Here is a 26,495-nt window from a genome sequence, read left to right as displayed (position 1 = left end):
GCCTGACCATGCAGTTTGGGTGTCAGTTTTCTAGGCATGGTTCGAGATTTAGGCCTTGAAGAAGATGGTGTCGGTTTAATCCACAAGTCAGTAGACCTGAATACACCCTCAGAAGCCGGTGCCTGCAAAGCGGCACTGGATCCATCCAATGTAGACATCCGCAGGTTCCACAGCTGAAGCATCTCATGGCATACCAGACTCTGAATGGGTCTCTGTAGAGGCCTGTGAATCAGAAGTAGCGGATATCAGGGGCTGTGAAAGCGCCTCACTGAGTACCGGTGAACTGGCGACTGGCTTAGGAGAAGTGTCGGCGGCAGCTTTGGACCTAGGCGGCCTGTCTCTGTCTTTATCTTTGCGTTTTTTCAGAATGTCGGTAGTCGGATGGCTGACTGAAGACAGAACCGAGCACCAAAATATTTAGGAGTGTAAATATACCGACGACGGATAGTTCGTGGTTTAAATAAGGCACAAAACCGACAGCGAGGTATGCCGTGGTCAGGGCCTAGGCAAGGAATACAGTACGAATGAAAATCTTTATGAGGTATTTGCTTTCCACAAGTAATGCAATTATTTAACTGACATCGGTTAAGAGCAAGAAAAAGTTTCCCCATCGGGGTACTTAGCTTTTAGCTGAAGTCTTCGGTTCTGAAATTAGAAAATGAAAATTTCAGGAGTCGGCCAACCAGCACTTGTGAACTGCTTCGGGCACCGCATGGCAAGAAAGACTGATGTAATGGCGTCGGCTGCATGTTTTACACCCCTGACGACCTGATGTCATGGAAGAAGAGAGCAACCGACGCAGGACCCAAGACTTTGTTAATCTTAGTTAATAGTTAATAGACTGAGGGCTACTGCAAGTAGATAACCCAAATGTGATGACTGCAACAGTGAAACACGAAGAACATCGGAGATGATTCGTGTTGCTGTTAGTGGAATGTAATTAATACTGGCCTATTTCTAACTGCTTGGATGGGCAGGCTACTGTTCCGAGGAACCATCCAGCCAAGACATTACAGAAATCATGTTCCTTAGTTATTGTTCTAAAATGAGAGTTAAACTTGGTTTACAAAGCACAGCAACAATCTGCATTCACTTTTTTCCTAAAAACTAAGTTGGCTCATAGCCTGCCTCTCACCTTTGTCATTGGCACAAGTAAAATGAGCTTGTTTCTTTCTTTTCCTTGTTCAGTCTTATTTTACCAGTTACATTACTGTTTTGTTATACTTTTATGTTAATGCCCTTTATACATCTCTCAAATGAGGTACTCTGATTTTGTACCTAAAAACTGCAATGCTTTTCAACTTTGAATAATTTTAAATCACTAAGTTCACGTACAGTTAAACCAAACCAAAATGTATCTTTAACCCCATACCAGATTGCTGGCAAACTGCCTTTTTGCAATAAAAGATCCCCTCAATTTGAAGGCACCCTAAGTCTGAAAAGATTTTAATTCCAGTTGCAGCTTCAAAATCAATTCAAAAAGGAGAGAAAAAGAAACTGCAGATTCCACTTTGCTAAACACAGTATTCCAGTTACAGGTGACCTTTTACAGGTTGAGAAAAGTACAGTTGTGTACACTTACCATAAATGTAGATGTTTGAGTTTATTCATTGCTGCAGTCATCACCTGTGGGTTATCCCTGCTGTGGTTGCCCTCGGCCGGCACGAATACCAGAGTCAATGTTTTTCTGCGTCGGCTGCTGTCACCTGTAGTCTGACGTCAGGTCGTCAGTGCCATAAAGCAAGGCAGCCGATGTCATTACATCAGTTTTTCTTGCCCTAACCCATCAGAAGCACACAAAAATATGGTAAAGTGATCCTGGGGTCTAAAAGCCACCGTTGGAAGCTGATGTCCCGCTAGGGAAAGAGGATATAACGGGGAAGGACGGAGGGAAACCAGGACTGCAACAGTGAATACACTCGAACATCTACATTTATGGTAAGTGTACACAACTGTACTATGTTCTTCATGTTTCACTGTTGCTGTCATCACCTGTAGGAGGATTCAAAAAGCTGAGGAGAGGGGTGGAAGAATCAGTTAGAGCCCTAGGCCTGGGTCTGCAAGCCCTGTAGAAAGTACATTTGTGTACACTTACCATAAACACAGATATTAGAGTGTATTCACTGTTGCAGTCATCACATTTGGGTTATCTCTGCCAGGGTAGCCCTCGGTCGGCATGAATACCAGAGGCTTAGTATTTCTGCATCGGTTGCTGTCATTTCAGGACTGACGTCAGGTCGTCAGTGGTATAAAGTAAGGAAGCTGATGCCATTACAATACTTTTTCTTGCTCTGTCAGGAGCCCCCAAGTGGGAGCCAGGATATGGTGGAAGAACCCAACCAGTAGAGAGTAAACACCAAAACGTTTGTTGTAAGGAGAGGGAGGGGGGGGGTGGAGGGAGAGAAACCAGGACTGCAACAGTGAATACACTAAACATCTACATTTATGGTACATGTACACAACTGTACTATGTTCTTTGTGTTTCACTGTTGCAGTCATCACGTTTGGGTTGATTCCCAAAGTTGAGGAAAAGGGTGGAGGCAGCCAAGGAGGTTAGGGGCTGGGAAAAGGGTGGAGGCAGCCAAGGAGGTTAGGGGCTGGCTAGGATGCCCTGCAAAACTGCAGTGGCGAAGCCTGCCCTGGATTTGGAGAAGATAGGAAGGTGGTAATGCTTGGTGAAAGTGTGAACAAATGTCCAGATGGCAGACTCCAAGATGTCCCTGGTGGGGACTCCTCTGAGGAAAGCTGCAGAGGTGGAGGCTGCTCTGGTAGAGTGAGTTCTGACCCCCTTAGGGGGAGGTTTTCATGTTGCTTTTAACCGAAATGGATGCAATGCACTATCCATTTGGAAATGGTTTGTTTGGAGATGGCTTTGCCCTCTGCCCCGCCGCAAAGCTGACCAGTAATTGATCAGTCTTTCTGAATGATTTAGTCCTGTCTAGATAGAATCTGAGCTGTTTGTGCACATCTATAGAGTGCAGGATCCTTTCCCCCTTGTTTTGTGGGTTAGGGAAAAAGATGGGTAAGTGAATGGATTGGTTAAGAGCTATACTGGACACTACTTTGGGCATGAAGGATGGGTTAGTCCTGAGGGACACCCTGTCAGCATGGAAGATGATGAAGGGCTCTACAGTGTGGAAATGAGCAGAGATAGCACAGGCATGAATTTTAATAGAGAAAAAGGACAGATCACTGTGTAGCAGGTCAGCTAGGTAATCCAGGATGAGAGGTAGGGAGGGCTGTGCTGTATCATCTCCCTTAGGCTAAATCCAGGTGTAGAACCTTTTCCATTTGTCAGCATAAGACTTTCTAGTGCTAGGGCATCTAGCCTTGCGTATAACATCTAGAACCTGTTTACTGAGGTTGGCAGATTGTTTAGAGGTCAGGGAATGAGCCAGACTGTCAAACTGAGGGTCTGCAATTGGGGATGCATGAATTCTCTTTCCCTCTGAGTCAGAAGGGTTGGGATCTGGGGGAGATGCCATGGTAGCAGAGGGGACAGGCTGCACAGCAGTGGGTACCAGTGTTGGCGAGGCTAGTCTGGAGCAGTCAGAATTGTCCTTGGTTTTTCCTCCCTTATTTTGAGCAGCACCCTGGTGATGAAAGGTAGTGGGGGAAATGCATAGACCGAGAGGTTGACCCAGGGGAAGGAAAGGGCATCCACTTTCCAAGCCATGCAGTGATGCTCCCTGGTGCAGAACTTGCTGAGCTGATGGTTGGTGTGGGAGGCAAAGAGGTCGACTTTCAGGGTGCCCCATTTCTGAGTTATTTTAGTGAAGGTTCTTTGGTCTAGCTGCCACTTGTGTGGGTCCAGAAGATTTCTGCTTAAGTGGTCTGCCAGAGAGTTTAGAGAGCCTGGCAGGAATTGTGCTAACAGGTGGAGTTGCATGGCAGCTGCTGTATGCCAAAGGGTCATGGCTAGTCTGTGTAGAGGGTAGGAGCAAGTCCCTCCCTGCTTGTTGATATACATCACAGTGGTATTGTCTGTTTTGATCAAGTGAGCCCCTGGGGAGAGAAGGGGCCTGAAAGCTGTTAGTGCGTGCTGGACAGCTAACATCTCTTTTTGGTTGATGTGTACATGGATTTGTTGTGGGCTCCATTGGCCCTGTATGCACCTGCCGTCCAGGTGTGCACCCCAGGCATAGTCTGATGCATTTATGGTGAGGACCTTGGTGGCGGAGGGTGGTGAGAAAGGTAGTCCCTTGTTGTAGGAGCATGCTGCCGCCCACCAAAGAAAGTCTTTCCTTAGGCAAGCTATCATTGGTATAAGAGTTTCCAGGTCTTGAGAGTGCTGACACCAAAGGCTTTTTAGGAACCATTGTAGTTTCCTCATATGCAGTGTGGCATATGGAATGAGTAGAATGCAAGATGCCATGAACCCCAGAGCTTGCAGGATTTTCCTTGCAGTCAACTGGGGTCTGGTGGCTAGTTGAGAGAAGTAGGCTGTCAGGTAAGTTTGCTTTTCTGGTGTAAGGAAAGCCATCTGGGTTGCCATGTCCAGGCTTGCTCCTAGGAATATAATCCTTTGGGTGGGTACTAGTTTGGATTTCTTTTCATTGATAGTGTACTCTAGGGAGGTCAGTAGGGACTTTACAAAGGCCAGGTGCTTGAGCAGCTTTTCCTGAATGTCTGCCTGAATTAGGCAGTAGTCTAAGTATGGGTAAATCTGGATATTCCTTTGTCTGCAAAAGGCAATGGCAGGAGCTAGACATTTTGTGAAAACTCTGGGAGCAGTAGATAAGCCAAAGGGAAGCATAGAAAACTGAAAGTGCAGAGATCCTACCCTTAAATGTAGATATTTCCTGCATGATTCCCTGATAGGAATGTGGAGGTAGGCCTCTTTTAGGTCTAGGGTGGCTAGCCAAGCATTCTTGGAGAGCATGGAAAGGAGTTGCTGGAGGGTGAGCAAACTTTGGTATCACCAGGAAGGTGGTGAGAATTGACAGATTGAAGATGGGGTGCCAGGTGCCCTCTTTTCTGGGAACCAGGAAAAGTCTGAAGTAGAAACCTTAGCTTATCTGTTCTGCAGAAACATGCTCTAATGCCCTCATGGAGTGCAGGGAAAGAACTTGCTTTTTCTCCTCTGCTCACTGGTTTGGTGGTAGATCTGGGAACCCTTTTGGGATTGGAAGTGTGTGAAAAGAAAATTTGTATCCCTGGGACACTATGTTGAGAACCCAGCGGTCGTTGTTAATGGAGGGCCAGGTGCTTGCATGGAAAGAGAGTTTTCCTCCTAGGGGCAAGTGCAGGTGGGCAGAGGGAGGGGGTGGGGGAGGGGAGGGGAGGGGAGGAGAGTCATTGTGAGTTCTTACCATGAGGGGGTGGCATAGAACTCCCTGGTTTTGAAGTGGATGAACTCAACTGCTTTGATCTCTGCATTCCCTGTGGCTGCTGTCTGGGGGTCTGCTTCCCTGGGGTCTGTGCTGAACTGACCTGGCGGGGGCAGGAAAGGACCAATGCTTGGAGGGGTAATGCCTGCTGAACATGGGTGGCTTGGACCTGTAGGAAATCCTTAACTGTCTGCATAGATTTACACCTTTTTCTTCCATCTTTTTTTAAGACATGGTTGACAGACCACGATGCTTTGCCAGAGATGGTCTGCACCTGTCGCCTCTGGGATTCAGGTTACTGGCTAAGGCTCTTGCCACCCCTATAGTGCCGTTTTTAGGCAAAGTTCAAAGAACACAACCACCACCGTAACAGGTACAAGCATGCAAAATCTGAAGGTAATGCTACTCAATGCTAGAAGTCTAAACCTCAAAATGCACTCTCTCTCGAGGCACTCCTAAAAATGGAGGACATCGATATCTGTGCAGTAACTGAGACCTGGTTCAAGACTCCAGAGAGCACCCCTGCAATACCAGGCTACAACTTTTACCACACTTTTCGGTCACCAAAGCAGGACCGAAACACTAAAGGTGGAGGATGCCAATATTCACCAAGGATATTCACACCACCAGGCTAGTTGCCCAACACAATGCGTCTGAAATTCTCCAGGTGCAACTAACACTAGGTAAGACTGTAATCCAAACTGTAGCTTGCTACAGATCCCCCACCATACCCCAAGATTCTCACTACACCTTTCTAAACATACTGGAAAATATTAAGATAGAACCAAACACCCTAATACTGGGTGATTTTAACTACCCTGCCATTAACTGGGAAAGTTACTCATGTGCCAACACCTTTGCCCAACGGTTCTTGGAATTCATAAATTCCAACGCCCTGGATCAACTAATCCATAGTCCCACCAGGGGCTCCAATATCCTAGACCTGGTCATTACCAACATGGGAAATCGATGCTCCACACCTATGGTCAACCCCCTCGTTAGTCACATCTGACCATAAGCTAATCACCCTTAACATCCACATCCCACCCCCACCCCCCAGTAAGGAAACCTCCATAAAAAACTTCTCCAAAGCCAACTTCATGCTACTCAAGTCAGAAGTGACAAACTTCATAACACCCATGCAGACGGGAGCTGAAAGTTCAACTGCTGAATCCTACACTAAGGCACTGTATGAGCACATCCACTCATGCATAAATCGTGCCATCCCAAATAGAACCAAGATGCTCTCATCCAAAAAAAAGAAGCCAAACTGGTGGTCCCCTGCCATTAACAAACTTTACAACAGGAAGAAACTGCTGCAGAAAAGAGGAAAATCCCAGGATGCAAAAAACTTCCTTACCAGCATCAGTAAGAAACTGAGATCCCTCATAAAATCCTCCAAAGCTAGTTACGAAAATAAAATTGCCAAAGATTCCAAAGACAACAACAAGGCATTCTATAGCTATGTCAAGAATCTAAATGGCAATGCTCAGATCTGCTCTGAGCTAAAACAGAATGGCATTAAATATACTGATTCCCAAGGATATTGCCAATATCCTGGCAGATCGATTCAGTGCCAACTTCACCCCCCTCTCACCCCCTAAATGGCCCATCTCAATACCGGAAGATTGTCAAATTCCCGTAATAACGGCCACACAGGTAAAAAATGCACTCTCCAAAGCTAAGAATACAGCATCCATGGGACCAGATGACATCCCGGGCTGTGTACTACATGAACTACAATATGAACTGGCACCTCACCTAAGTGTCATGTTAAATCATAGCCTCACCTCAGGTTTCGTGCCCACTGAGTGGTGCACAGCTACAGTTATCCCACTCCAGAAGGGGGGATCCACCTTGGATCCCAGAAACTACCGTCCCATCAGTCTGACAAGCCTTATCTGCAAGGCCATGGAGCGTATTATCATGGAACTTCTAAACAAAGACATTGGCAACGTTCAAACACTGGACCCCACCCAGTTTGGGTTCGTGAAGGGCCTATCTTGTCTCCTGAACTTGACTGACGACTTCTAATCAGTCTCCAGAGCCATGGACAAGGGTAAGGTGGTCCACGCAGCCTATCTAGACCTTGACAAGGCCTTTGACACCATCCCCCAACTCTGGAATCATAGATAAACTTACTAAGCTGGGCATTAATCCCTACATCACCCAATGGGTTGCTAACTGGCTTACTGATAGAACCCACAATGTAAAAGTAGCCGACTCCAAATCCAGCTCCAGACAAGTGACAATTGGAGTACCTCAGGGTTCAGTCCTGGGACCGCTCTTGTTTGGCATCTACTTCTCTGAAGTACAGGCCAACACTAAGGGACTCTGGATAACAAAGTTTGCAGATGACTGCAAACTGGGAGCCATTATTGAATCCCCAAATTATGTGGATACTCTACAAAAGGGCCTTACAGAAACAGATACTTGGTGCCAGAGTCATGGGCTCAAGCTCAATGCCAAGAAATGTATAGTTATCCCCTTTGGGGAAAAAATTACCATATAGGTGGCAGTACACTAAAAACAGAAAGTTTGATAAGAGACTTAGGGAAACAGGTGGACAGTGGTCTCACCTTCGATAACCACATCGCCACAACAGTCAGGAAATCCTTCTATGTGGCACACCTCATCACTAAAGGCTTTTCATCCAGAAAAAAGGAGGTCATTGTCCCACTGTGCTCATCCCTCATTAGACCCATTATAGAATACAATGCCCCGTTTGGTATGTACCTCTCAAGACATCTGCAATAACTGGAAAGGCCACAGAAATACCTCACTAAAAGAATCACAGGCCTAAAGCAGATGCCCTATGCTGACCGCCTTAAAAAACTCCAGCTATACTCTGTTGCACATCGTCTACTCAGAGGCGATCTTTGCTTAACATACAAGGCCATGTCAAACCCAGAGCTGTTGGACATGCTACACTTAAAGAAATCCCAATCCCTCAGAGCCACACGCTCCAGGGATCTAAACCTTGTCATCACAATAAAGAAAACATGCTGGAGGGATAGGTTCCTGACCCAGAGACTCCCCAGACTCTGGAATAGATTGCCCATACAAAGTGCCTCTTTGGTCCTCTTCAAAAAGAACCATGACGATTGGCTGGGAGAAAGGAAATTCACCCCGGGGATCACGTCAGTCGCCCTGCTAGACAGGGGTCCAGGGAAGTAAATAGTGTAGGAAGAAATAGCCAGGGAATTGTTATGGCTAGGCTTGTATAGGCCCTAGGGCTGATAGCCTAGTACCAACCTATGAACCTCCTTCTGCCTTGATGCCAAATAAGTTGTCTTTGTACAAGGGTGCATCCAATAATTTAGATTTGACATGGTCTGGCAAGGGCTGTTCCTTAAGCCAAGCATGCCTTCTAAGGACAGAAGTGGTGACTGCTGCCCTGCAAGAAGCTTCTAGGGTGTCAAAAGCACAGTGTAAGGTGTGATTAGTTACTTGACTTGCAGAATGCATTAACTCTTGTAACTCTCTAGATTCTGCAGACGCAGGAAAGGAAGACACTTTATGTTTGAGTTCCATGGTATGTTGCTGAAATTTTAGCATATGGAACTGACAATTTAGTGCTGTGATAGCAAGAGTAGCAGAAGTGTATACTGCTGTGATAGCAAGAGTAGCAGAGCTGTATCTTTTTTTACCCCATCTGTCTAGTGCTCGGGAATCCCTATCCAAGGGGGTGGGATTCTTAGCAGAGGTCACTTTAATTCCTTTAGGCCATTGAGAAATTACCTCAAGGTCAGCAGAAGGATTTTTGAAAAGAAATTTGTGAGAGTCAGGAGCTCTGTAATACCGGTCAGGTTTTCTGGGAGCAGGAGGGAGGGTGTCTGGAGTCGAACTGGATTCCAGAAAAAAATCGTCCACAACATCCAGGACTGGGGGAATGGCTAGGGGTCTGTGCTGAGGAAGATCTAAGAATTCTCTGAGTCTCTTTTTAGGCTGAGGATAATCCTGACATTCCCATTGGAAATGCTCTCTTAAGGTATGAAGTTTTCGCTAAAGGAAAAGTCTTTGGGTGGGGAGGATGAAGGAATGGATTCCTCTGCATCAGAATCCTCATAAGCAAAGAGGCGTTGCATGTCTTCATATTCAGATGCATCAGACTCCTGTTCAGATAAAATTACTGGGGCCAGATCTCTTTCTTTTGGAAGGGGTAGCTTGGCTTCCCCCTAATCAGCATGATAAGGTCTTCCGCCATTTTAAGCATTTGAGACTGAGGCCTGAGATTAAGCCGTTGGTTTCATAGGTGTAGTTCATACCCTGAGCCTTAGAAAGTCGGTAGTTTTCAAAAGAATGGTAGACGTGAAAGAAGTCATCAGTTTGTGTCGAGAATCAGTAGTGCGAAGTACTTCCTCGGAAGCCGGTGCCTGCTTAGCCGCTCCGGACCCATCCAAGGTAGAGACAACCGCAGGATCCTTAGTCAAAGAAGAGTTTTGCGGCATACTGGACTCCAAAAGGGTCTCTGTAGCGACCTGCAAATCCACAGAAGTGGGCATCAGGGGCTGCAAAAGCATCTCATTGAGGACCGGAGAAAGTACAGTTTTGTACCTACCATAAATGTAGATGTTTGAGTGCTAATACAGCTGCAGTCATAACAAATGGGTTTTCCTGCCGTCAGGCGGGTCCTTGGTCGGCCGAATTCCAAAGTCTAGGTCCGGCGTCGGATGTTATCGCTTCTTCCCTGACGTCAGTGTGACAGGGGTATAAAAGAACCAGCCGACGCCATTTTCTTCAGTTTTTCTTGCCCCAGATGTCAGGTGCCCCCAGAAGGAAGGCAAAACATAAATTTATGTAATAATGCAATGCAATATAATCAAAAAACAGTAGTTGCAAGCAAATACACCATAAAAGAATACCCCAATGAGGTTGCATGAGGAGGTGTTAGCCATTAGGCCTGTCCCAAGAGGGGAAGGAGGGAGGGAAACCTGGACTGCAGCTGTATTAGCACTCGAACATCTACATTTATGGTAGGGACAAAACTGTACTATGTTCATTGTGCATACAGCTGCAGTCATAACAGATGGGTAGAATCCCAAAGCTAATAAAGGGGTGGCAGGCACTAAGTGGAACTAGGAGGAGCCAGGATGCCCTGCAAGACTGCAGTGGCAAAGCCCGCTTTAGTTTTGGAGTATAATGGTAGGCGATAGTGCTTGGAGAAAGTATGTACAGAACTCCAAGTGGCTGCTTCCAAAATATCTTTGGTAGGAACCCCCTTAGAGGAAAGCTGCAGAGGTAGCTGTGGCCCTTGTGGAGTGAGATCTGATGCCTGTAGGTACAGTTTTACTATGAAAAGAGTAACAAAAGCGTATGCAGTGGGCTATCCATTTTGAGATTGTCTGTTTGGAAATAGGCTTCCCTTGAGCACCTGTAGCATAGGACACAAAGAGTTGCTCTGATTTTCTGAAAGGCTTTGTTCTGTCCAAATAATAACAGAGCTGTCTGTGAATGTCCAAGGAATGTAGTAGTCTCTCCCCTTTGTTTTGTGGATTAGGGTAAAAGGTAGGTAAGTGGATAGCCTGATTCAAGGCTACCCTGGATACTACCTTTGGCATAAAGGAAGGATTGGTTCGTAAGGAAACTCTGTCCTGATGGAAAATGATGAAAGGCTGCACAGCCATGAGGGCTTGTAGTCCCGAAACCCTGCGTGCTGAGGTGATAGCCAGAAGGAAGGCTGTTTTCCATGACAAATATTGCAGTTCTGTTGAAGCAGCTGGCTCAAAAGGAGGCAGGGTCAGTTTTTCTAGAATGAAATTGAGGTCGCAAGCAGGTACTGGTTGCTTCCTTGGGGGTTTTATATTCTTAGCCCCTCTGAGGAACTGTCTTAAGAGAGGGTGAGAGAATAAAGGAGGATCAGTGCTGTACTCTGCAGAAATGGCCGAGGCATGGATTTTGATGGAGGAGAATGAAAGTCCACTGCTTAGCATCTCAGCTAGGTACTGTAATATTTGAGGTAAATTCAGTATTCCAGGATTCTGACCCTTTTTCCTGATTCCAGGCACAAAACCGTTTCCATTTTGCGGAGTAGGCTTTTCTAGTAGAAGGCCTTCTGGCCTCCAAAATGACATCCTGCACCTCCTTGGAGAGTAGGGTCTGTTGTGAATTTAAGGAATCCTCCATGCGGCTAGATTGAGTGTTTTCAGCTGACTGTGAAGAGTTTTGAAGTTGTGCTGAGTTAGAAGAAGAGGCATTAGAGGCAGGATCCATGGTGGGGAATGTGTCATGCTCCTCAGGAGTGGGTACCAGTGTTGTCTTGGCCAGTCTGGAGCAATGAGAATCATCTTTGGTCTGTCTGCTCTGGCTTTTAATAGAACTTTGGGCAGCAGAGGAAGAGGTGGAAAGGCATAAACTGTCATTGTTGTCCAACTGAAAGAGAGTGCGTCCACTTTCCAGGCCTGTGGATGAAAGGTCCTTGAGCAGAATTTTGTCAATTGGTAATTTCTGTGGGTGGCAAAGAGATCTATGTCTGGCCTTCCCCATGCTTGAATTATCTTTGTAAAAACTTGAGGATGCAACTTCCATTCGTGTGGATCTGTCATATTTCTGCTCAGGTTGTCTGCCAGCGTGTTTTCCTTGCCTGGCAGGAACTGTGCTTGAAGTTGGATTTGTAATTCCAGAGCCATGTTCCAAAAAGACATGGCTAGCCTGCATAGGGGGTATGAATGGGTTCCTCCCTGTTTGTTTATGTACCACATCACTGTGGTGTTGTCTGTCCTTATCAATTGCTGGCCTGGATGCAGTAGGTCTTTGAAAGCCATAATAGCATTTATTACTGCTAGCATTTCCTTTTGATTGATGTGAAGGTGCTTTTCTTTTTGGGACCATTTGCCCTGAATGCACCGATCTGTCATGTGCGCCCCCCCCAGGCGTAGTCCGAGGCGTCTGTTGTGATGACTTGATTTGCTTGAGGCTTGCAGAATGGGAGACCTATGTTTCTTTGGCATGCTTGAGCCCACCACAGAAATTTCTTTTGAAGACATGGAATCAGTGGTATAATTGTTTCCAAACTGTGGCTGTGTTGAGACCATAAGTTTTTTAGGTACCATTGAAGTTTCCCCATATGCAGCTTTGCACATGGGATTAGCAGGATGCAAGATGCCATGAATCCCAGAGCCTGCAGTATTTTCCTTGCAGTCAGCCTGGTGAAGGTTGCCAGTTTTCTGAAGTATTGAGTTAGTTTCCCTTGTTTCTCTGGTGTGAGGTAGGCCATCTGGGTGTTTGTATCCAAGCTGGCACCCAGGAAAATTATTGTTTGAGAGGGTATTAGTCTTGATTTCTTTTTGCAGACTGTGTATCCCAGAGATTTCAACAACATTATTACAAACGCCAGGTGTTTCAGAAGAGTGTGTTTGCTGTCCGCTTGGATCAGGCAGTCGTCCAAATATGGGTATATTTGTATCCCTTGAAGTCTGCAGAAGGCAATTACTGATGCCAGGCATTTCGTGAACACTCTGGGCACAGTAGATAAGCCAAAGGGCAAGCAGAGACTTGATAATGGGTTGAACCTGCAAGAAATCTGAGGTATCTTCTGCAATCTTGTCTGATTGGGACATGCAGGTATGCCTCCTTGAGGTCCAATGTTACCAGCCAAGACTCCTTGCCCAGCATGGGAAGAAGCTGCTGTAATGTGAGCATCTTGAATTTTGGTACGAGTAAATATGTGTTTAGGATGGATAGGTCCAAAATGGGTCTCCAATCTTTGCCCTTCCTTGTTACCAGGAATAGTCTGGAATAAAAACCTTGACCCTGTTCTTGTGCAGGTACCTCTTGAATAGCTTTCATGTCCATGAGATCTGAAATTTGTTTTTGTGCCTCTGCCCTTTGATTGTGTGGCAGGTTTGGCATGCCTCTCATTTTTGGAAGGGTGTGAAAGTGGAATCTGTAGCCTCTGTCTATAATGTCCAGGATCCATTTGTCTTTTGTGACAATATGCCAATTTTTCGAAAATAATGCCAGTTTTCCGTTTAAAGGTGCTGCCATTTGAGCCTTGCTTAGCATGCAAAGGTGAAAGTCATTGGGTCTGCTTTCTGAATGGCTGTGAACTATCCTCACCACCTCTTGGTGTAGGTGCTTGCCATTGTCTGCCTCTAAACGATCCTTGAGATTTCCCTCTACCCCTCGTGCGCCTGTATCTACCTCTTTGAGGTCTGTCCATGGCTGGAAAGGACCAATTTTTTGAAGGCCAATTTCTACTGAAACGTGGGGGTTGTACCTGTAGGAAATCTTTCACTGTTTGCATTGATTTTGCCTTTTCCTCCATTTTCTTTAATACCTCCTCAGCTTTAACACCAAACAATATATCTTTTTGAAGAGGTGCATCTAGTAATTTAGCTTTGACATGATCTGGTAAGGTTTGCTCTTTGAGCCAAGCATGTCTACGTATGACTGATCCTGTAACAGCAGCTCTACATGAGGCCTCTAAAGCATCAAAACCACATTGCAAGGTGTGTTTACCCACTTGCTCTGAACTATGCAACAAATCCTGCAACTCCTTCAAGTCTGGTTGTTCAGGTTGTGACATTTTGCTTTTCAACTGAGATACCAAAAACTGTTGATACTTTAACATATGGAACTGACAGTTTAATGCCCTCATGGTTAAGGTGGCTGAGGTGTATACCTTTTTCCCCCACCTTTCTAAAGCTCTGGAATCTCTCTCTGAAGGTAATGGATTTTTGGCAGTGGAGGCCTTAATTCCCTTGGGACCCTGTGAAATAGTTTCTGGGTCAGCCACATGGCTTTTGTATAGGAATTGGTGTGAATCAGGAACCCGGTAATACCTGTCAGGCTTGACTGGAGCTGGAGGTAAAGAATCTGGGTTAAGGCTGGCCTCTGAATACACATCATCTAGTATGTCTAAGACAGGAGGTATAGCCAGAGGCCTGTGCTGAGGGAGCAAGAGGAAATCCCTGAGCCTTTTCTTGGAGTCTGAGTACTCTTGGCCTTCCCAGTGGAAGTGTTCCCTCAAGGTATGCAAGGTTTCCCCAAAAGAGTAATCCTCAGGGGGGGGAGAAAGAGGGAATGGACTCCTCTGCATCAGAATCTTCAAAAGGGGAGTATGAATGTTCCTGGTCCTCAGAATGTTCTGAAGTAATGGAGGCCTGGTCCAAGGAAGGGTATTCTTCCTCCACTTTGGGCCTTTTGTCCAGGGGGGGTTGAGAACCCCTGATAAGAGTAATCAAATCCTCAGCCATTTTGAGCATCTGCTTTTTAGGCATGGGGCCTTGAGAGGGGCCCTGTGGAGCTTGTCTTTTAGAATGCATGGCTGCTTTAGATTTAGTGTAAGCCTTAATGGAAAAAGAAGAAGTCGTCCTGAAGACACCTTGAGAGGTGGCAGGCCTGTCTAAACTCTGAGTTTCCCCGCCAAGAGTGGCTTCTGTATCTGTAGTCGGGGTGTGGGCCGAAGAGCCTGCGACCTCGGGCACAAAAGACATCGCTAATGAAGTGTCATCGGTAGTCAGGGGCTGCGTAGGTGCCTCGCTGAGAACCGGAGCACCTGTAGTCGGCTTTAGCGTGGTGTTGGTAGAAGTCGCGGACCTCGTATGTCGGTCCTGATCTTTGCGTCTTTTACTCAAAACTGGAGTCGGAGTATCCGACGACATAATGTAATTAAACTTTTTGCCAAAATAGTTTTGGGCGAACTCCGCCTGACGCTTAATAGTGCGTCTGTTGAATGTAGCACAAAAACGACAGGCCGAGATGTCGTGGTCTGGGCCTAAGCAAGGAATGCAGAGGGAATGGAAATCCTTATGCGGTATTTGCTTCCCACATGAAATGCAATTATTAACTTTGTCTGACATCGGTCTGAGGCAAGAAAAGTTTCCCCAACGGGGTACTTAGCTTTCAAGAACTCTTCGGCTGAAAAATATTCGTAATCTCAGGAGCTGGCCGACCGGCACTTGCGAACTGCTTCTGCTTCGGGCACCGCGCGGCAAGAAAGACTGAAGAAAATGGCGTTGGCTGGTTCTTTTATACCCCTGTCGCACTGAAATCAGGGAAGAAGCGACGGCATCCGACGCCGGACCTAGACTTTGGAATTCGGCCGACCGAGGACCCGCATGACGGCAGGAAAACCTATCTGTTATGACTGCAGCTGCATGCACGATGAACATCTGCTGACTAGCTTAACGGAAGCGTTGTCAGTAGGTTTGGACTTGTGCAGTCTGTCTCTGTCTTTAGCCTTACGTTTTTTCAGAACATCTGCTGTCGGATGGCTTACCGAAGCCATATCAGAATTCAAGGACTGTAAGTAAAAATATCTAGCTACAATAAGGGCCTGACAACATATAGTTCTGGTGTTAAACAAAGCACAAGTGTGACAGCGAGGGATGTCGTGGTCTGGGCCTAATCAAGTGACGCACTAAGAATGAAAGCCTCAGTGTGGTATTTGCTTTCACAGGCAAGACAATTGTTAACTTTTTCTGACATTGGATAAAGCAAGAAAAAAGGATCCCCAATGGGGTACTTAGCTTTAGAAGACTTCAGCTTCAATTTGGAAGACTAACTCAGGTTAGCAGCCGACCGGCACTCATGCGAACTGCTTCTGCTTTGGGCTCCTCGGCAAGAAAGACTGATGTAATGGCATCGGCTGCCTTACTTTATACTATGACGACCAGACCTCAGTCCTGAAGTGACAGCAACGATGCAGAAATACTAAGCCTCTGGTATTCGAGCCGGCCAAGGGCTACCCTGGCAGGGATAACCCAAACATGATGACTGCAACAGTGAAACACGAAGAACATTTGCAGAGGCAAACCCTGGCCTAGACATAGGGAAAAGAGGTAGGTGGTAATGCTTTGTAAAGGCATGGACAGAGGTCCAGGTGGCAGCTTCCAAGGTGTCCCTGGTGGGAACTCCTCTGAGGAATGCTGTGGAAGTGGAGGCTGCCCTAGTGGAATGGGTATAAATAGACTTGGGGGTGATTTCCCATGTAGTCAGAAGCAGAAATGGATACAGTGTGATATCCATTTGGAAATAGTTTGCTTGGAAATGGGGTTCCCCTCTGCCCCTGGGGCAAAGCTGACAAGAAGCTGGTCTGTTTTTCTGAGGGGTTTAGTATGCTCCAGGTAGTATCTGAGTTCTCTGTGCATGTCTAGTGAGTGTAGAATTATTTCCCATTTCTTTTGAGATTTAGGAAAGACGGTAGGTGGATGTATAGCCTGTTTGAGGGTCACATCAGACACCACCTTGGGCATAAAGGAAGGGTTAGTCCTCAGGGAGACCCTGTCTGCATGGAAAATGATGAAGGGCTCAACGGCCACGAGTGTCTGAAGTTCTGAAACCCTTCTGGCTGAGGTGATAGCTAGTAGGAAAGTAGTCTTCCAGGAGCGGTATTTCAATTCTGCTGAAGCAGCAGGTTCGAATGGAGGTAAGGTTAGTTTTTCTAAAACATAATTCAGGATCCGGGCTGGCGTAGGTGGCCTTCTGGGAGGTCTGATATTAGAAGCCCCTCTGAGGAATTGTTTAATCAAAGGATGTGAGAAGAGGGGCTGGTCTGAATCAAAAATAGCTGAAATGGCTGAGGCATGGATTTTAATAGAAGAGAAGGAGAGGCCACTATTGAGTAACTCGGCTAGGTAGTCCAAGAAAAGAGGGATGGAAGGTTGTGAGGTACTGCCCCCTCTGCACTGGCTCCAGAAGCAGAATCTTTTCCATTTCCTTGCGTAAAATTTTCTGGTGCTGGGCCTCCTGGCCTCTGTGCTAATGTCTAGGACCTGTTTGCTTAACAGAGACCCCTTGGTTTGCTTTTAAAGTATTAGCCATGCTGACAGTTTGAGAGTCTGCAAGTCTGGGTGCAGTTTAGGACCAGTGCTTAGAGGGAAAGTTCTTGCTGAACCTGGGAGGCTGAACCTGAAAGAAATCTTTAACTGTTTGCATAGAGTTTGCTTCGTCTTCCATATTTTTAAGCACCTCTTCTGCTTTTACTCTAAACAAGCGGTCCTTATCCAAGGGTGCATCAATTAGTTTAGACTTGAAATGATCAGGGAGAGGTTGTTCCTTCAACCATGCATGTCTTCAAATGACGGATCCTGACAGTGCTGCCCTGCTTGAGGCTTCTACGGCGTCATATCCACAGTGTAATAAGTGTTTGGCCACTTGACAAGTAGAGTGCAGTAAATCTGCAAACTTTTTCAAATTGGCACAGTCTGGACAGGTTGAAATATTTTGTTTTAATAGTTCCAAAGTATGTTGTTGATATTTTAACATATGGAACTGACAGTTGAGTTCTCTGATAGTTAAGGTTGCAGAGGTGTATCCTTTTTTACTCCATCTGTCCAGAGCTCTGTAATCCTTGTCAGAAGGAACAGGTTTCTTGGCAGAACTAGTCTTAGCTCCTTTTGGTCCCTGTGTAATGACCTCTGGGTCTGCAGCAGGATTTTTTGTACAGGTATTTGTGAGAATCCAGTACTCTGTAATACCTATCAGGTTTACTGGAAGCAGGTGGGAGGGCGTAAGGGGCTAAGCTGGATTCATGGAAAACATCATCTACCACTTCTAAAATAGGAGGGATGGCCAGGGTCTGTGCTGGAGCAGGTCCAGAAACTCTCTAAGTCTTTTCTTAGACTAGGGGAAATCCTGAGATTCCCATTGGAAATGTTCCCTGAGGGTGTGAAGGGTTTTCCCAAAGGAGAGGTCTTCTGGTGGGGAGGCAGAAGGAATGGATTCCTCTGCATCTGAATCCTCATAAGCAGTCAGATTCCTCAGAATCCTGTTTTGTCAAATTCTGGGGAAGGGTGTCTTTTCCTTTTAGAAGTTGTAGCCTGACTACCCCTGATAAGGGAAATGAGATCCTCTGCCATTTTAAGCATTTGCGCTTGGTGTGGTTGAGCAGGAGCAAGATGGTGGCTAGAGGCAGATTTTCTAGGAGTGGCCTGGCTTCTAGGCCTAAGAGCATCCGTCGGTCTGAAAGAAACAGTAGTCGGATGAGAAGACGTTGCTTTTTGCCTAGATTCGGTAGTGCAAGAGGCCTCCTCGGAAGCCAGTGCCTGCGTCATGGCTCCAGACCCAAACAAGGTAGAGATAGCCAAAGGCTCGGAAGATGAAGACTTCTGCGGCATACCGGACTTCAAAAGGGTCTCGATAGAGGCCTACATAGATAAAAAAATCGGGCATCAGGGGCTGCGAAAGTGCCTCACTGAATTCCGGAGAACTGATGACCTGTTTAGCAGTAGAGTCATCAGAAGACTTAGCCTTGTGTGGTCGGTCTCTATCTTTATCTCTGCATTTTTTCTGAATGTCCACGGATTGTTGGCTGACAGACGTCATTTCAGAATATGAAGACAGAAGACGAAAATACCTGTCTACAACAAGAGCTCTACGGCGAATGGTTCTCACGTTAAAGAGGGCACTGCACCGGCAACAAGGGACGTTGTGGTCTGGGTCTAAACAAGTAACACAGTATGAATGGAAGTCTCGGTGTGGGATCTGCTTTCCACAGATGAGACAATTGTTAACTTTTTTGGACATCAGTTAGTGCAAGAAAAAAGGATCCCGAATGGGGTACTTAGCTTTATACGTTTTCAACTGAAATTCAAACTCTGGTAGTGACCGACCGGCACATGTGCGATCTGCTTCTGCTATGGGCTCCATGGCAAGAAAGACTGATGTAATGCCATTTGCTGCCTTGCTTTATAGCACTAACGACCTGAAGTCAGACTACAGGTGACAGTAGCCAACACAGAAAAACATTGACTCTGGTATTCCGGCTGGCCAAGGGCTACCACAGCAGGGAAAACCCACAGGTGATGACTGCAACAGTGAAACATGAAGAACATCAGCTATGCAGTCCTGGAATATGAATTCCTAAAAGCATGAGTCTGTTGACAGATCAAATAAGATGGGAAGTATATTCTGCCCTCATTATCTAGTTATCCTATGTGTTGTAACTGCATGCATTTGACTAACACTTAGTGTTTCTGTCTCCTGCTTTACTTAAAATCACCAGTTCACTGCTCTCAGAATTTCAATGCTTCAGCATTAAAACCAGATGACCAAGGCTCTGTCTAAACCAGTTAATATATAACCATGAAGGTACCAAATTATATGACTTTAGACAAACCTCATCACTTTATTTACTCCCATGGAATTGTTCAGTACTGTAATACAAAGCAAGGATTGAGTCACTAACCTCAGGTTCTGTTGCTTGAGACTGTAAATGCTGTCGAATACGGAGCATCTCTTTCTCAATCTGCTGGATTCTAGCAACACGGGCCTACAAAATGAACCTTAATTAATGATTCCCATTGGAATTTCAACACACATTTATTATTTAACAAAACATACTTTACAGACATTAGAAATATTTTCTGGCTTTAGATATATGTAACAGAAACAATAATCTTGTAAGGTAAGTGGATTGTTTTGTTTCTTTAGATGTACTTTGAATCTGCATGCTCACACACTGATCCCACAGTAGAAGGTCCTATAATCATCAAAATACTGTTTACCAGTATAGCACAACTGAAAGTTAACACTTGCCATAAAAAAGATCTGCATTTTCTTAGTTCATCCTTTTTGATTACCAAGACAGAACCATCAGCTAACTGTACATTCAACACCCAAAAAACTTTCCCAGGTTCAGCTCCTTCACTTCAGCCTTAAGTCCTTGCTCAATGCCATTTTCCTCCAGATCAGGAGTAGACCACATGCCACACACTTGTAGCAAATCAAATATCCTCCCCACCCCAACAAGGCTGGGGGAAAATAGGTGGAGACATAGAAAAGGATGAAAAATGAGCATGTGCATATCCACTGCTATTATAAGTACAGTTTTCAAATCTGAAATGGTCTTGTTCATCCTCCACCACTAGGACATTGTCCTTAAGGGCTGTCCTATATGAATGGCCTCATTAAAGGATACCCTGAGTACTTACGACTCTAAAGGAGAGCCAAAATCTGGAGGTCACATCTAGCTGGTAATGTTTTTTAAAAGTGCGTAGAGGAGTTTATATAGCACAGCTGCACATATATCCTCTACTGAGCTATTGTTAAAGGCTTGCAAAGCAGTTAAAGCCATACCTCTCAAGTGTACCTTGTTATGAGGGACGTACCTCATTTGGGGTCTTAAAAGGGTCATGCTCCTCGAAATTCCTCAAAGTTCCACATTGAATGGGTCTGTTACACATTCAGTGTTAGGAATGTTTTAGGTGAAATCCATGGTAAATTGACATTAATCATATTAATTCATTAAAGGATCTTCTTTATAAGTGAAAACAGCATATTTTAACCATCCTATGACCTTCCTAGTTGAAGTTATTAGTAAGCCATTAGTATGTGTTCCACATTTTGCCCATTTGTTCCACATTATGAAGGCGAGTGTTCCTCATTTTGGTGATGGAAGGTTGAGAGCTATGGTTAAAGCTTCTGTGGAATGAACACGCTACTCACCTGGTAACAACTTTGTTATTGTAACAAAATTTGATGCAGTCAGTCAACTGCACACAGGCTTAGTAACTTGTATATCCAATATGTTAGGAGCAAAATATCATGAACAATTGTGAACTGCCATCTGTAAATAAAAATGCAACTACCTATGCATATTCATACTCTAAGATAAATAATCTCCTGTGCTAGAACAGCTGGGAAAAATACTGGACTGCTAATGGATTGATTAGGATCACCCACTGTGGCTGCTTTATGCATGAGGGTAGGATTAGTTTGCAAGACTACCCTATTCTTGTGGAAGACCAGGTACAGTGAACAGATGCACAAGACCTAAAGCTCCAAAATGTGTCTTGCAGATGTAATGTCTACCAAAAGGAGAGTTTTCCAGGCTGTGGCAATGCTGAGTCCAAACACTTTTCAGATACCATTGTAGTTTCCTCATATGCAGTCTGGCATATGGAATTAGTAGAATGCAGGATGCCATGAAACCCAAGGCCTGCAGGATTTTCCTTGCAGATAAGTGGGGTTTTGTTGCCAATTTCTTGAAGTAAGTAGTCAGTTGTTTTTGCTTGTCTGGCGTGAAATAAGCCATCTGGGAAGTTGTATTTAAGCTTGCACTCAGGAATATTATCTCTTGAGAGGGCACTAGTTTTGATTTCTTTTCGTTTACTGTGTACCCTAGGCCAATTAGTAATCTTTTTACAAACGCCAGATGCTTTAGAAGAGTGTCTTTGTTCTCTGCTTGAATTAGGCAGTCGTCCAAGTAGGGATATGTTTGAATTCCTTTTTGTTTACAAAACGCAATTACTGGTGCCAGGCATTTTGTGAAGATCCTGGGTGCAGTAGATAAGCCAAAGGGCAGTGCAGAGAATTGGTAATGCATTGAGCCAGCTATGAATCTGAGGTATCTACTGCAAGATTGTCTGATTGGGACATGCAGGTATGCCTCTTTTAGGTCCAAAGTTACGAGCCAAGCCCTCTTGCCCAGCATGGGCAGTAGCTGCTGCAGAGTGAGCATCTTGAATTTTGGAACTTCCAGAAACGTATTTAGTATAGACAGGTCCAGAATTGGTCTCCAGGTTTTGTCCTTCCTTGCTACTAGGAAAAGTCTGGAGTAAAATCCTTGCCCCTGCTCTAGTTATGGTACTTGCTGAATGGCTCTCATGTCTATGAGGGCTGTAATTGCTTTTCTGCCTCTGCCCATTGATTGTGTGGCAGGTCTAGCATGCCCTTTGACCTTGGTAGAGTGTGAAAATGGAACCTGTATCCTTGGGACACTATGTTCAGGACCCATTTGTCTTGGGTAACCATTTGCCAATTTGATGAAAAAAGTGCTAGTTTTCCCCCTAAGGGGGCTGTCAAAAGAAAACTGCTTGGAACTGGTAGAGGAAAGTCATTGGGACTGTTTCCTGTAAGGTTGTGATTTGTCTTCTCCGCTTTTGGAGGTAGGAGCACCCCATTGTTTAGGCCTGTATGAGCCTTGGGGCTGAGATCTGCCTCTGGGACGCCTGTATCTGCCTCTTTGTGGTCTGTCTGAGACTGGAAAGGACCAATTTTTAGAAGGCCAGTTCCTGCTAAACCTGGGTGGCTGTACCTGTAAGAAATCCTTGACTGTCTACATGGATTTTGCTTTATCCTCCATTTTTTCAACACCTCTCAGAAACTTAGCCTTGATAAAAGTTTATGTATTATAAAAGCAGACAAGGGGACAGGAATTGTGCTTATGGAATAAGACGTGCATATTTCTAAGACTGAGGCTACCTTGATTAACAACAAATTTTATAGACTGGTAGAGTTTGATTTTATTAAAAAACAGTTTGAAGAGATTGATTGCTTATTGCTTGATCGGGAATACAATAACTGCCTTTCTCTTGAAAATTATCACTTTATGCATGTTCCTAACCCCAGTCTAGGCAAGTTATTTGGCATACCTAAAATTCACAAGGATGCTGTTAACCCAACAGAAAAACAAAACCAGAAAAGATTGCTGAATGCATTGACTCAGTGCTGAACCCTGTTGTGCAAGCTACTCCATTTTATTTACATGACTCTTGGGCATTTCCCCATCAGCTATTCTTACTGGACACCATAGACTCGAATTAGATGTTAGTAACTCTGGACATTGAATCTTTATATACTAACATTCCACATAAGGAAGGTCTAGCATTGATTCGGCTTTTTTTAACTGAGCATACTACCTTCTCTAGTGCTAAAATATTTATTATTTGTAAACTTGTGTCCACAGTCGTGTGTAACAATTTCTTCCACTTTAATGGGAAAAGCCCATCAGCAGGTAAGAGAAGTTGCCATGGGGTCAAAAATAGACCCTGCATATGCTAACTTAGTTTTGAGTGTATGGGAATTGCACACTTTGGTTCATCTGCCTGGTTTTGACAAAACTAAAATGTATTGTAGTTATACTGATGATACATTTTTTATTTAGCAAGGATCCAGAAGTGAACTACATTCATTTACTCAGACTCTGCCTGAAGCATTGATTTTCTTTTATTTCAGGGTATGGTTTTACTGTCCAGTTCCTAGACATGGAGATCACTCTGGCTGCCGACTCACTGGAATTGAATGTGCTCCGCAAGAAAACTTACAGATAATTTTTTAGACTTCACTAGTCAGCCCCCATATTTTATGAAAGCGAACAGTATAAAGGGGCAGTTTATTAGGTGGTCTTGTTTAGTAATTGATGATAATGTTTTCCTGCAAGAGTGTAATTTTCATAAGGAGTTATTTATACACAGAAACTATCCAAGATAGCTCGTTGAGAACATTTCTGTTGACATTTGTTTAACATGTACTACCAGATTCAAACCTATCCTTAGATTTGGCTTTGAACCTAAACAATTAAGGGACTCCAATACTGACTGTATGCTTAGTTTTCCACTACTGATTAGTGTAGACATGTTTTCAATTAGAAATGTTATTTCCAAAAACTGGGACATTGTTACAAGCTGCAGAGAACATGCTCTGGTCCTGGGCAACAGCCCAAGCTTTTCTTAAAAAAAAAAAAAAACTCTTTTCGGCTCTTTTGAAAAGAATGATAAACACTTTTTGATTAAAGACTAATCTAAAGGGGCGGTGAAAGCCAACACATTCTTGCTAGGCTTATAGATGCCCTCGGCAGACAGCCTAGTACTTACCTATGAACTATGGAAATAGAAACAAGCCCCCAGGTATGTTTTCTTGTGGTAGGTGTGTCACTTGTAAACACATTCAGACAAGAACAGGATATTTTTTCAGGCATTATTATGTTGAAGGGCTTTTTTGTTGATACCATGACTGCCAAAGTAGAAACATTGTTTATGCTGGTATTTGTAACACGTGAGTTATTTCATGTTGGCAAAACATACAGGAAATTATCACACCAGACAAAAAAGAGCATTTAGCAGCAATTAGTATAATGATCAAGGAATGCACTAGGTAAACACAATTCACTTTGTAATAGATTTCAAACTTTTAAGTTTATTGTACTGGAACAACTCGATTTCTTTTTAGGTGACAGTGAAACTCTTTTAGAAGTGCGAGAATTGAAATGGCAGCTGCTTCTGAATGCTGAAGCTTCCTCAGGCATTAATGAAAACTTGAATGTTAAATGTGCTGCAGTGCTTTGCGATGGTACAGATGAACTCCACCTACTACATTACACATCTATTTACCATTGCCTACTGTACTGTTTTATTTTTCTACATTGCTTATACATGATGCTTGCTATGATTTTAAAGTGAGGCACAACAAGGCTTTATTTCATTCATTCTTTGTTTTTTCTGATGAAGTTCTTATATCTATTAAAGAACGAAAGTGCTCAACACCTGTTTGGCTCAGTTCTCTTCTTCCAGGTCCTAGAAGTTTATTAGTTATTTAGTTGTTGATCTTCTTTGCGGTTCTTTGGCAAAAAAGAGATTATGTCCAAGCCAGAAAACTGATGATTAAGGCCAAAACTGGACTGACAATACATCTCTACATTGAGTCCCCTAGTGTCAAGGTTGACACCAACATGCTCAAGCCCAATGGCTTAAAACCATGAGAACTCTGACCTCAAGACTGACACCAAGGAGGTTAGTGCTGGACTACATGTCAAATCTTTGGCCCATGGCTGGTAGACACAATCTGAATCCATGAGGTCTGATGGAGCAGCGACTTGGAAGATACAAGCCCTGTTTGAGTTAAAGCCTAAAGGGAACTTGGCAGCCTCAACAACATTAGAGCCGTACTTGAGCCTGATGAGGGGGAAGCAAAGATGAAGGATGAATAATGATACCTGTTGTCTGGCCTAGAATGAGAGGGAGGTGGGACAAGACATAAACCCCATCTTGCAGTAAAGTCCTAGATAGCCTCACTTAATCAATATTCAAGGAAACAGACCAGTGGAAAGAAACACTTCCGAAGACCTGCCAAAGTCTTTGGAAGGTTCATTTTAGAAAGTGAAGAAATGCTGTCCCTTCATGAAGAAACCATTACGAGTGATCTACAACAACAATCTTTTTGTCACTTAACTAGAAAGTTTGTGGACCCCTGCCTTAAAAAAACGCTCCATTCCCTTGCTCCTACATACCTTTGGAAAAGGAGGAGTGGGAAAAGTTTCCAGAAAAATGTTATTTTCTTTTGACTGGCTTTACTTTATATTTTAATTCCAATGCATATCTCTCAATTGTCCCTGATTTTTAGGGACACCTCTGATTTTGACTCATATATTAGCTCTGTTCCCCTTAATCCTGCCTACAACTGGTCAGTTTTGGAGAAAAGTTGGTGAACTGCACTTAATAAACAATGACAATAGAGTTACAGACTTATTTTACTTCAACTGTATATTAATTCAGATTCTCTTATTCTATTGACATCTCTAGTTAATAGTACTAATACTATAAAATTATCCCTGATTATTTGTGGATTCTTCCCTGATTGAGTCACAGCAATGCTACAATGGACATGCCAAAGTGGGCAGCTCCTAATCATCCTCCTTAGGCAGTACACTTTTAAAACGAATTGACTTAATATTTTGCTAATAAGAGCTCTCTTAACAAAGTTGCTACTGACCTAACACATTTCTTTAAGGTGATTAGCACCTGAACATGTTAAGCATTTAACATGCCTGTCCTAAAAGGGCAACTTTATCCATAAGACTTCCACTTTTGAAAGCCAGAATAGTATTATCCATGCTAAATTCTGATAAAGCAGCAGTAACAGCTACAGCACATGGACAGTGAAACTGAGAAAAAAATCTATATTATTTTTACAATACAAGCAAAACCCAGGACCTCCAGCATGGCTGCACACTGATCTGAAGGATGATTAGAGCTCTCCCAGTGTGAAACTACAAAATTCTTGCACTAGTACAAGTTATAAATTTTGATCAAATCCAATTACTGACTAGTAATTACACTGTCCGAATTCCAACAAAGAAGAAGAAATTTGCAAAACGTAAAAGAAAATCAACCAGAAAGGGATAAAAAGGTCTAGTTGGGAAGTATCTTGCAACTGTTCAGTAAAACACAATTCAAACTTCAACTTTAAGACAAAATGGCTACCAATAAAAAATAAATCAAATGCATTCAGAAGTGTTTAAAATATGTAAGATACTGGAAAAATATCTATAAACAAATGACAAAAGGTTGGAAAAAAACTAGAAAAAACATTTGCAGCTATTCAGATGAGGTGACCAAACTGCAAAAATTAGGCGGTGAAAAAGAAAAGACTCGCTGAACAACAGGCTTCTCAAGAAGATCAGTTTCATACATAGTACAGTTGAAAGAGAGCACACAGATAAAA

At 44.0% G+C, this 26,495-nt stretch overlaps 1 protein-coding gene across 7 annotated transcripts in view; it reads right to left on the bottom strand.

Annotated features, from left to right (window-relative positions):
- APC (APC regulator of WNT signaling pathway) overlaps positions 1–26,495 on the bottom strand; it is a 2,693,590-nt gene that overhangs the window by 673,877 nt on the left and 1,993,218 nt on the right. For all 7 annotated transcript variants that reach the window (XM_044064201.1, XM_044064200.1, XM_044064205.1 and 4 more), the window contains one exon: positions 19,462–19,545. In XM_044064201.1, coding sequence (XP_043920136.1) covers positions 19,462–19,545 — 84 coding nt within the window. The remainder of the gene's footprint in view (positions 1–19,461; positions 19,546–26,495) is intronic.

The sequence above is a fragment of the Protopterus annectens genome, chromosome 2.part2 (assembly GCF_019279795.1).
Source record: "Protopterus annectens isolate FY-2018-M chromosome 2.part2, PAN1.0, whole genome shotgun sequence".
In the NCBI taxonomy this organism is placed as follows: domain Eukaryota; kingdom Metazoa; phylum Chordata; order Ceratodontiformes; family Protopteridae; genus Protopterus; species Protopterus annectens.
The sequence above is the reverse complement of the archived record's forward strand: the minus strand, read 5'-3'. Positions and strand labels throughout refer to the sequence as shown.